Source organism: Hemiscyllium ocellatum, chromosome 10, assembly GCF_020745735.1.
Source record: "Hemiscyllium ocellatum isolate sHemOce1 chromosome 10, sHemOce1.pat.X.cur, whole genome shotgun sequence".
Classification (NCBI taxonomy): Eukaryota; Metazoa; Chordata; class Chondrichthyes; order Orectolobiformes; family Hemiscylliidae; genus Hemiscyllium; species Hemiscyllium ocellatum.
Window position 1 is genome coordinate 65,540,044 of NC_083410.1, and position 13,120 is coordinate 65,553,163.

Genomic DNA, 13,120 nt, shown 5'->3' on the forward strand with positions numbered 1-13,120 from the left:
AAAGGCTGTGTTCTTGCCCATGTTGGGCATTACCAGTTATATTATTATTTGTTTAATTAGCTGTTTGATGATTTGGTGGACAGTCTTTTAATTTAAGAAAATGAGCTGGGTTTGCTGCTCCTGGTAAGCAATGCTTGCAATTTGTTAAAATATTCAAGTGGGTGATTTGGTGGCATGGCTTCTGAAATTTTGATTTTTACAAAGAGCTGAGTTCTGAGGGGCTCATAAATATAAAAACCAAGTCCATGCCCCTATGAAGTGTGGTTGTTATTTATTTAATTAATATTTCAGTGATTTGCAGATGGGATTTCTCAAAAAAGAGAGCTGTTTTGACTACTCTTAATGGGGATTCTGTGTTAATTGTTATTTGTTAGTTAATTACGTGATTTGGTGGTGGGTTTGCAAAATGAAAGAGATGGTTTCTTCCCCAGGAGGACTTTTGTGGCCTTTGACAGGGAAGGGGGTCAAGAAGATAAAATTAAAAACTGTCACTTTTGATAAACTATAGATGTACGGTAAAACCTCTTGCTGCTTAATTCAATATGTGGAGATCAGTGTATGAAACAAACAGTCCTATAGATTGAAAGTTCTGGCAAAGAATAAGTTAATTAAAGATTAATCCATTTGCTATCTGGGATGATATGCATGTATATTTTTAATATCATATACAAATGATTTATTCCAAGAGATTATCTTGTCAGCACTGTTTAATAATAATTCTGAAAATCACATTCAAGGTAATCCTACCTGCAAAATAGAAACAGTTTGCGAAAAGTGATGCTGCTCCATGGTGGAGGTGGAATATAAGGCAGCCAGTGGGTGGTCAAACTTGTGCAGGTAGCTGTTTGTGTAACCTCTGTGATCTAGGTCATGGCACAAGCAAGCCACAAGAAGACCTTTCCGCTTTTCATAAAAAAAGGAAACAAAAAATTGGTTACAATTCCACCCTTAACTAATAATATCCCTATCGATGTGTTCTGAAACTCTACTTTTGTAACAGAGCAACTTAAAAGCAGCTAACAGTATTTTAAAAATAAATTAAATAGCAATCATTAATCATAAAACAAGTTTCATATAAGCCATCACAATCATGATGGATCTATTTGGCAACTGGTTTGGTTTTTGCATGTGCATAAATATTTTTCAAAACACATATTGGTATCTTAAATATGTTTTCTTCAGCAGTTGATGAACTGAATGAGTATTGTTTGGATGACGATGGGAATGAGTGCAACAGAGCTACACAACTTTAACGTAGCACACTGGTACACTCAGCACATCTGTTACTGTCAGGTTGAGCAAGTTCTTCACACTTCAAAACAAAAAAACCCAAAATGTTTTGGAAATACACAGCACAAATTACAATATATGAAAAGGAAACTGCATTAATGCATCTATTAACAAGTGCGACTAGAAAATTACAACAAAGGTCAACACATTTTTTTCAGATATTGAAGCACCTGCTCTGTAATTTCAGTATCTGTGTTTTCTGATTTTCAATATTTGTAGTGCTCTTTCCACATTCTGAATTTACCTTCGGCATTTGCCATTAAGAAAACTCAGGTTGAAATTCAAAATTACATCAAGTTAAATTATGATTCTTCATACCATGTGCAATGAAAACATCATCCAAATTTTATATAATTTGCTTTTTTTTCTCTATTTTCCATGTACACAGTCAGTTTCAATCAGAATCACTTTCATTTAATGTGCCATTTCAAAGCCTTATGGCCTGGAAGTGCTGATTTGTAAGACCACAGTGAACTTTAGAAAAAAGCTTATAGGACATAGAACATAGAACAATACAGCACAGAACAGGCCCTTCGGCCCACGATGTTGTGCCGAACATCTATCCTAGATTAAGCACCCATCCATGTACCTATCCAAAACCGCTTAAAGGTCGCCAATGATTCTGACTCTACCACTCCCACGGGCACTCTCTGGGTAAAGAACCCACCCCTGACATCTCCCCTATACCTTCCACCCTTCACCTTAAATTTATGTCCCCTTGTAACACTCTGTTGTACCCGGGGAAAAAGTTTCTGACTGTCTACTCTATCTATTCCTCTGATCATCTTATAAACCTCTATCAAGTCACCCCTCATCCTTCGTCGTTCCAACGAGAAAAGGCCGAGAACTCTCAACCTATCCTTGTACGACCTATTCTCCATTCCAGGCAACATCCTGGTAAATCTTCTCTGCACCCTCTCCAAAGCTTCCACATCTTTCCTAAAGTGAGGCGACCAGAACTGCACACAGTACTCCAAATGTGGCCTAACCAAAGTAGTGTGTTTACCCCATGTTCTGCTATTAGAAAGATTCAGCTTGTCTTAATTTTTCTACTCACTGCGAGTGTGAAATATACAATTGTGCTAACAAATGACAAAGCCATCCCAGCAACACCTGTACCTTTTAACAACAGTTGTATTATTCTCTTTAGTTAAAACAGAGTACTTTTCTCAAAATGGCAAAAAAACATTTTCGATCAATATATGTAGACACGTTATGGCACATTTCCAAGGCAGGTGGGACAGGAAATGTGAGGTTGTGCATTTTAATAGGAAGAATAGAAACATTGAACATGATTTAAAAGGAAAAAACTACAGAGTAGAGAGATTTGGGAGTTCTTGGCCATGAATCACAAAAACTAGAAACTAGTTCAGCAGATAAGGCAAATTAAATATTGATCTTTATTTCAAAGAGGATGAAGCATGCAAATGGGACATCTTAAGACAATAGTCAGATCACGATTGAATACTTTCTGTCAAAGTGATCAAGCCTACATTTTCCCACATTATACTCATCTCCCAAATTATTGTCCATCTGCTGAACCAAGCTAAATCCATTTGCAGACTTTTTGCTTTCCTACCTGCCTTGTGTCATTTGCAAATTTAGCTACCATAAACGTGGCTCCTTCAACAAGTCATTAATATAAATGCGAAGTTAAGGGCTCAATACTTAGCTATTAGTTACAGTTTGACACCCAAAAATGATTCGTTGCTTCTGGTAAACTAACTAATCCTTTTTCAAAATCCTGGGCTCTCACTTTTCAGTAGCCTTTGATGTTTCACCTTATCAGATGCCTGTTGGAAACCTAAATACATTACATCTACTGGTTCCCCTTATTCACCCTGCTTTTTATTTTCACTAAGAACTCTAGTCAAACACAACTTCTTTGTCACAAAGGGCCTGTACTGTGCTGTAATGTTCTATGTTCTATCTGATTGTATTACGGTTTTCTAAATGCCTTGTTTGCCTATTCAATAATGGATTCCAGCATTTTCCTAATTAGATTAGATTACATACAGTGTGGAAACAGGCCCTTTGGCCCAACAAGTCCATACTGACCCGCCGAAATGCAACCCACCCAGACCCACACCCATACATTTACCTCTTCACCTAACACTACAGGCAATTTAGCAAAGCCAATTCACCTAACCTGCACATTTTTGGACTGTGGGAGGAAACCGGAGCACCCGGAGGAAACCCACGCAGACACGGGGAGAATGTGCAAACTCCACACGGTCAGTCGCCTGAGGCGGGAATTGAACCCAGGTCTCTGGCGCTGTGAGGCAGCAGTGCTAACCACTGTGCCACCGTGCCACCTAATTATTGAGCTTAGGCTAAATCGCTTACAGTTTCGAGATTTCTGTCTCTGCCTATTTTTGAATAGGGAGGCTAAATTGTGACTTTTGAATCAATTGGGACAATTTCAAAATCCAGAGAATTTGGAAGATCATAACCAATGCATCTACTATCCAATAGCCATGTAAGACTGCACATTGCAGGCCAACATGCTCTTTGAAGGGTCGGTGTGGTCTTGATGGGCCAAGTGGCCTGTTTCCATACTGTAGGAATGCTATGATTTTATGAAACGAAACTGAATATGAATGAATCATAGAACAATTTTGGAAGAAGACAACTTCCATCCTTGTGCACCAAAACAGATTTCTTAACAGTCATACGTGGGGGAGGGGTTTAGGTGGGTGAGGTATACCGCAGTAAAGACATTCTATCACTCAAATTATCATGTGAGATCCTGCTTAATCAGGTCTTTATCTGCAGAACTTATTCAACTGTCCAGGATTCATTTCAGTTTAAACTACAGAAATCAAACTCAGTACCACTCAATCCTAGCTGATGTAATACTGGATAAGTTGGATTCTGCAATGAAATCTTGCTTTGATTGATTGTAAGTTTTATTTTCATGATTGGTTATTGTGGTATTTGGTTACTGAGGCTTTTCACACAAGGCTGCCAGTGTTCTTCTAACACAATATGAGGTGACTATACAAAGTAATTTTAAAAATCCATTGATATGAAAATATCTTAACACACACTATAACATCATAGACTCAATCTTTTTGCTAGGAATATCCTTTACAAGTAAGTAACTACAATGATACATCCAACACTTTAATTTCTTACTTAAATGACCTTTTCCAATTTTCTTTCTTGGACTGTTGAAACATTTTTAAGATACTTCTGCACTGACTCTCACAGCTCAAAGACTTCACAAATTAAAACATTTCGGCCAGAATGAACTCGTTCTCCTGAATGGAAATTTGATTCACCTGATGAAACTATTCTTCCAGCATGAAACTGATACCTAATTCTTCTGCACTGAACTCAAACTAAACCACCAGTGGCCGCTGATCATTCTTTTTCTGCATGCCATAAACTCAGCAGTGATAAGACATCATCCATTAACACTGCAGATATCTGGCTAGGCACTTATCAAATCACAAGCTTTGTGCTAATAGTATATCTTTTCTTCCCTTGTCCAGTACCTTCCCACTTACATCTGCAGTTCCTCTGATGCTTTATGTCAGTTTCAGAATTTCCAGTTTGCAAGCTCCAGCCACCTCCTTTTTACCGTGGACATGCAATCCCTTTTTAGGTCCATTTCCCCATCAGGATGATCTCAGGGCTCTCTGCTTTTTCCTGAAACGAAGGCCTGAACTGTCCCCATCATACATCAGCCTCCTCCAACATTCCTTGCTCCAGTCCAATGCTGGCCTCCACTCACAGTTCTTTCTCTGGTATATTGATGATATCACTGTGCTGCTTCTCTCTCTCATCCAGAATTGGAAATGTTTATCAATTTTGCCTCCAATTTCCACCTGTTCTCAACTTCCCTGACTTCTTCCTTCCCTTCCTTGACATCTCTTTCCACTTCTGGGGATAAGCTGGCCTCCAATATCCACTACAAACCCACCATCTCTCAGTCCTCTTGACTAGACATCCTCACATTTCGTAAAGATTCTCTTCCATTCTCCCAATTCTTCGGTCTCTGTCGCATCTGTTCCAATGATGCCAAATTCAACCTGGGAGCCTCCAAAATGTCCACCATCTTCTTCAAATGAGGTTTTCCAGCTTTGTAAATGACAGGGCCCTTAGCAGGGTCTGATTAATCTCTTGCTTTTCGGCCTTTACCCCTTCTCTAACCTTCCACAAGAGCGATAGAGTCCCTCTTGTCTTCATTTACCATTTCACCATCATCTACATCCAGAGGTTCTATAACCACCACCTCCAGCAAGATGCCAAACACACATTCTCCTCCCCTCCTTTGTCAGTCTTCCACAAGGATTATTATCAGGATACCCTGATCCACTTTTCCTTCACTCACAATATCCTCCCATCCCCATATAGCCCCACGGCACCTTCCCCTGTAACTGCAGAAGTCCGTGTACTTCCTCCCTTCTCAGTATCCAAAGGCCCAAATACACTTTCCAGGTGAAGCAGCCCTTAACCTGCATTTGACTCAATCTAGTCCATTGCATTCACTGCTCATAATGCGGCGTCCTCTACACTGGAGAAACAAAGCATTGACTGCGTGACCACTTTGTAGAACACCTATATTCTACCTGCAAAAAAAAAGACCCTGAGCTTCCAATTGCCTGCCACTTCAATACAACACCCTGTTTCCTGGGCAATATCTCTGTCTCAGGCTTGCTGCAGTGCTCCAGCGAAGCTTAGCGCAAGCTGGAAGGACGACACCTCATTTTCTGCTTGTGAACTTGACTGTCTTGTAGACTCAATATTGAATTCAACAACTTTAAGCCTTGAGCTTCTCCCATGTCCTTATCCCAACCCCACACTCCAGAGACCTTGCTATTACATTGTCTGCTATTACACATAACGCACTGTTAGCCACTAACAGTCCTCTATTAATGGATATTCATTCTCCTATGCTGACTGTTACCCACTCCTTTGTCTGTCCAACTGTCCATCTCTCTCTTTGGGCTCGATCCCCACCTATCGTTCACTCCTCAACCCTTCCATATCTTCCACATAAAAACCAACACTTTCAAAGCTACCATCAGTTCAGAGGAAGGGTCACTGGACCTAAAACATTAACTCTGACTTCTCTCTGCAGATGCTGCCAGACTTGCTGCGCTTTTTTCAGCAATTTCTGTTTTGGTTTCTGAGGTATTTAGCTCACTTTTCTAAATGTCTTTCTGACATCTTAAAAATAGTGACCTTCACAGATCTGAAGCTAAAACCCATCTGCCTTTTGTTTTAAAATTCTAAATTCCCAAATGGTAATTATGTATTATATGATAATTATGTATTATACACCTTTATCACATCACTTCACAACAAAAAAATTGAAAATGCATCTGAAGAAATGTCGAATTTAAATTTCTATTTTAACCCCTCTGCAAAATGAATTGTATCACTAACCAGCATCAGCAACTGCATTGCTCCAGTGTATCTCAATAGAATAAGACGCTTGTCATTTGGAAAGAAAGTATTCAGAATCTCCAGTTTTTTGATAGTTTTAATCAATAGTTGGAGAAGCATTTTCTTGACTGGCCTGAGTTATCTCTGCTTTCCTCATGGACTCTAAGGGAACATCCTCCACTTGACTTCTGCTACAATTTTAATATCCATTTACTTTCCTCTTGAATTCTTTCCTGGTGATTTCTTAATTATTCCCACTACTGCAATCAGTTTTCCACTTAACTTCCAACAACTGGTTGTAGCATTTCCAGTCTTGTTAGGATCAAAATGTATCATTATTTAATGTCACTTTAGGTCCTGGTCTTTCTCCATTTTAAAATTTATTCATGGAATATGGGCATCGCCTGCTAGGCTAGAATTTAGTGGTGAGCAGTCTTCTTGAATTGCTGGCGTTCTTAAATCAGGACACATACAACATTGTTCGGCAGGAAGTTCCAAGATTTTGACCCAACGACAGTGAAGGAATAAGGATACAGTTCCTTGTAAGGATTGTGTGCAGCTTGGAGAGGAGATTGAAGATGGTGGGAATCCATGCATTTGCTGACCTTGACCTTCCAGGCAGAACAGTTCTCAGGTTTGAAAGAGACTGAATGTGTGACTGAAATGCACCTTATAGATGGTACACTGCTGCCACTGTGAATCAGTGGTGAAGGGAATGAATGCTGGAAGTGTTGGATGGGATGCGGTCAAGCAGGTAGCTTTGTCATGGATGGTGTCAAGCCTTTTAAGCTGCACTTAATTAGACCAGTGGAGAATATTCCATCATATTCATGCCTTGTGCCTTGTTGACTATGGACAGGGAGACATGTGGAAGATAAGCAGTCCATTACTCATCTCAGGATTCTGAGCTTCCAACCTGTTCTTGTAGCCACTCTATGAGTGGCTGGTTGAGTGAAGGTCCAATGATGGTAATGCCATTGAGTGGCAGGAGAAAATTATCAGAATCTCTTACTGGAGACAGAAATTGCCAGTCATTTTTGTGACACAAGTGTTAGTAACCTCTTAGAAATCCAGATATAGATGTTGTCCAGGTCTTACTGCATTTGGATATGGGTTGCTTCAGTATCTGAGGAATTGTAAAAGGTACTGATCATTGTGTAATCATCAGTGAATATCCCCTCTTCTGACCTTACGATGGAGGGAAGGTTATGGATGAAGCAGGTGAAGATGGTTGGGCCAAAGGCACTACCTTGTGAAACTCCTGCAGAGATGCCTTGGAGCTGAGATGACTGGCCACCAAGAATCACAAGCATCTTCCTATGAACCAGGTATGAGTCTAACCGACAGAGAACTTTTCCTCCAATTCCCAATAATTGCAGGTTTGCTAGGGCTCCTTGATGCCACACTTGATCAAGTACTGCCTTGATCACCTCTGCAGTTCAGTTCTTCAATTCATATTTAGACCCATGTCAGAACCAAATGGTCCTGGCAGAGCAGAAACTGAGTGCCAGTGAGCAGATTATTCCTAAGCAAGTACTTCTTGATAGCATTGTCCACAAACCCATTCATTACTTTGCTGATGTTTAAGAGTAGATTGTTAGGATAGTAGTAATTGAAGTCCATATATTTGTTTCCTGAACCCAATACATTTTCACCTCCAGATTTTGCTTTGATTTTACTTGCACATTCCCATATGACCTTTTCCCACATGTATATTTTTGTGTGAGATATCAGTTAAATGCCAGAACAGCTACTTCTGGGAACATTGATATTTAACATTCATGCAAATAAGGATATAAAGTCATTAATGGTAGGAGCAGACAAAGGCCACGTGTCCCATCAAGTCTGCACTGCCATTCAATGAGATCATAGCTGATCTGATAATCCTCACCTCCACTTTGCTGCCTTGATTTCATGACAAATTAAAGATCTGCCCAGCTCATCCTTACATGTACTTCATGACCCAGCTCCCTGTAGTAAAGAATTGCTTAGATCAACTACAGACTGAGATAGGAAATTCCTCTGCACCTCTGCCTGAAATAGCCAACCCCTTACTCTGAAATTATGCCCTCTGATCAGAGGCTCTTCCACAAGAGGAAATAACCTCTCCACATCTCCATTGTCAAGTCCCATAAGAATCTTCTATAGTTCAATAAGGTCTCCTCTTGTTCTTCTGAACTCCAAACAGACACATGCCCAACCTGCTCGATCTCTCCTCATAAGATAGTCTCTGCACATCCAGGATCAGCCCTGTGATCAGGCACAGTGAATCATAGAGTCATTGAGGTCTCTAACACAAAAAAATGGCACTTTGGCCATTGAGTTTGCACCAGTCAAAACCTACCTAACCATTTGGAAGCACTAACTTTCAGAGCGTTGCTCTTTCATCAGGTAGCTGTGAAACAGGACCATAAGACACAGAATTTATAGCAAAAGATTACAGTGTCATGCAACTAAAATGATATATTGAACAAACCTAGACCAAATTAAGTCTTTTATCTTCTAGAATGGGTTGGTTTCAGTTCATTGAAGGTCATTCAGACCTTCTTTTAAGTCACATTCTTGAGATAACTTAAGGTTTTATTTAAAAAAAGGTGACATTGGTTCCATTTCCAAAGTAAAAATTTATAAAATATTACACGGATTGACTGCCTGCAGATTGTGTGCTTTTTGAGCAAAATAGAATGTATCTGCAAATACAATTCTGCAAATGCAAATTCACCCCATAGACTTATGTGTGTGTGTGTGCGTGCATGCATATCAAAGAGAGAGACTGTATGTGAGTGTGTGTGCATGTGTGCAAGTGTGATGGAGTACAAGCCTGTGAGAGGTTGCATGTGTATGAGAGAGAGCACTCTCTCATACACATACATACACCCCTCTCACTCTCACGTTGAGCATCACAAGTAGACATCTAAGTACTTTCTAAATGTCACAAGGGCTCTTGCCTCTGCCACCCTTACAGGCAGTGAGTTTGGAGACTTCATAAACTAAAAAAAATCCTTCCTCATGGTCAAACACTTCTATTAACTCAAATTTGATTTGACTGTTAGAGTGAGACTGTTCTTCCATTAGCATGAAACTGAAACCTGTCTAAACTGAACACAAATTGAATTACCAGAGGCCTCTGAACATTTGTTTTTCTACTTGTCACAAACTGTGCAGTATAAACACTTCATTAATTAACAGCACTGATATATGGCCAGGCACTTACAGTTTGTTTTGGAAATTATGTATTTTGGTTACTTTTGGTCTGTAGGCTTCTGCCACTATCACGTCTACCCAAAAGCTGCTCAACTTTAAAAGTCCAAATACCCAAATGGTAATACCATATATTTTACATCTTAACCCTACAGCACAGCAAATGCAACACAAGCATGTTAGAAGGAAAACGAATTGGAAATCTCTTCTCAGTTACTGATTATGACAGCTAAAACTACAAATGCAAAAGGAATAAAACACGTGAAATGTGCGGCATGATACAAACACTGTATAAATACACAGCAATTCATTAAAGGCCTGCTTCATATGGGAACTGAGACTGTCAAGTCTCACTGGGATCCTGCTGGAACTCAAGCACCATTATTTCTGGAGGTATCACAAAGTTAAAAATCTTAAAGTACGTCAAGTATTCAATTTACCTATTGGATAGATCCATGCCATTAGCAAAGAAGGACCAAGTTTCTATATTCAACAGAAAGCACTATTTATTAGAAATAAATAAATCTAGATGCATGTAAACAACTATGAACTGGTAACATATAACTGTACTAGTTAAAAATTAACCTCCTTCTAAAACTGTCTACACCACACTTACAGACAGACAAGAAAACATTGATATTATAATTGGAGGGAAAAATGGCTGGGAAAGCAGTTCAATGGCATCAGTCCACAGGGTTAGCTGAGGTGATCCTTTTGCTTGCTTGGACTTTCCATTCTTCAAGCTTTCTGCTAGTTCTTTTCACTATTTTTGCAGAAGACATAGGCAATTGGTACGTGAACTGCAAAGTTTCTTAATTATTAGTTAAAGGCCATAGCTTACAGCAACTGGTGAGGGAAAATACACTGTCTCTCTTTAGCCTTTCGGCACTTTACTGAAGATTTACATTTATCCCTTCTCGAGTCTGCCACTGTCATGTACACCCAAAAGCTGCTCAGTCAGTCAGGAGCCAGATAGTTGTTGTTAGACTTATCATCTTTGTCATACAATTGGTCACAATTGCACAAACCAATCAGCAACATGTGACTGGCAGAATCACATTTCCCTGTTGCCAGTCCATTTCCAATCAACTTCCTTAGATTGCTGAACAAAGCAACAGCGTAAACATAACTTATAATGAGTTGCAGTAATTTTTTTTTAAAATGGAGCAACTCTTTCAACAAATCTTTGTGATTAAAGTTCTTTTTTTCAATTCGATCTCCAATCAAGAACACAGAAAAATAAAAAGGTATGGTTTTGACAACTCAGAAGTGACAGTAGCAGATCAGGAGGTAAATATCAAACTTATGGGCATGAAACACCAAGTTGGGAGTTAATGTCCTGTGTTTTGTAGACCTAATAGTTGAGTAGTAATGAAGGACTAGTTTTAAGTGTAACAGCACCGTGAAATTACTATAAATTGGCAGAACATTTTTGTAGGTCCTGTATGTTTGCAACTTGAGTTTGGGTAAAAGGAAGGAAGTCGCCAGTTTGCAAAAGTACTGTGATGGTAGTCTTGCTTATTTGTAGCACCCAAGACATAGTTGTGAGAATTAGTAATATTTGAATTGTTCATCTTGAAGGATTAGTCCTAATAGGCCAGATTTTCTGATCTCTGGATGGTTAGAGCCTGAAACTTAACCTGAAAGATGCATGTCCTCACTACATTACTACTTTCAAAAAAGCAGTTGACATCTGGAACCCTCCAAAAAAGTCTCCAACTCTGATTGAGTCAGAAGCTTCACAGAATGCTGACTTATGCGAACATGTGAAATATCAGCAACAGATGACCATTTGGCCCCATACGTCTACGCAGTCACTCAATAAAATCATGGCTGATCCATTGCAGTTTCCAACTCTTATCATAATAAACTTAATCCCATGCCTAACAAGAACATGTCCACCTCTTGACTTAGAAATAGTCAATAACTCCCATTTACCACCTTCTGAGGCACAGCATTAGGAAGTCATACAATTATAACTTACGTACATTAATAGTTAGCCAGGAAATGGCAAGTGCAATTAGGAACTGCTTGAACTACTGGCTAAGTATAAAACTGACCTTCCAATTATGCACAGTGCTCCACCTATGGAATCACCAATATCAATACTTGAAGCAGAAGCAGCTTTGCAGAGGTGTGAACAAACAGCCCTTCCCATGATCCAGCTCAAGTTTTGGGTCTGCTATGTAGATGACACTTTATCATCATGAAGCGTGACAAACTAGAAGAAACCCACAAACACAAACAACATCCTGACCAGTATAAAGTTTACCAAACAGGAGGAGAATAATAACCAACTGCCCTGGTTGGATGTCATGGTAAAGTGGGAAGCCAATGGAGAGCTGCAGACCAACATTTTTCAGGAAAGCCACACACACTGACCAGATACTCAACTACAGGAGCAACCATCCCAACACTCACAAATGCATCTGCATCAGGACACTGTTCAAACCAGCCACAACACACTGCAGCACCCCAGAACTACGAGAAGCCAAGGAAAAAGACATATACAACGTATTCAGGAACAACAGATACCGGATAAGTGCAGTCCGCTGATTCCTGAACAAAGGACCAAAACAGGAAAACCCAACACGCCAAGAGACTCTAGTCACCCTACCATGCATCAAAGACACTTCATAGATGACCACCAGACTTCTCTGCCCCTAGGCATCATGGTAGCCCACAAACCTACTACGACACTAAAACAACTACGGATGAATTTAAAGGACTCTGTACTCACAGCCAGCAGAACAAATGTCATACACAAAATACCCTGCAAGGACTGCAACAAACATTACATTGGACAAACTGGCAAGAGACTAGCCACCAGGATATATGACCAACTATCGTTGGTATCCATAAACACAGACTAAGAGGGATACCAGTTCGATTGGGACAATACATCCATCCTGGGTCAGACCAAACAAAGACAAGTGCAATAATTCTCAGAGGCCTCATATTCAAACTGGAACTCCATTAATAAACATATGGATTTGGACCCCATTTACCAATCCCTCAGAAACAGAACCAGAAATGATATCACCCACCACAACAAACCGAAACAGATAAATAGCAAGTGGGACAGAACACCAGAGGCTCACTGATTATGTTACCGAGCATAGTGAAACATCTGAGAACAAACACACCAGTTCAGTCAGCAAACCAACAACCTGATCCACTAACTGCGCTACAAATCATCTTCAAGATCATCTTTTTTTACTACCCTGTCTGT

The 13,120-nt window shown here is 39.7% G+C and overlaps 1 protein-coding gene across 1 annotated transcript in view; it reads right to left on the reverse strand.

The window, feature by feature from the left end:
- The window catches only part of pde10a (phosphodiesterase 10A), a 231,097-nt gene that overhangs the window by 27,326 nt on the left and 190,651 nt on the right, over positions 1-13,120 (reverse strand). The window contains exon 17 of the mRNA XM_060830963.1: positions 748-903. Within this exon, the coding sequence (XP_060686946.1) occupies positions 748-903 (156 nt within the window). The remainder of the gene's footprint in view (positions 1-747; positions 904-13,120) is intronic.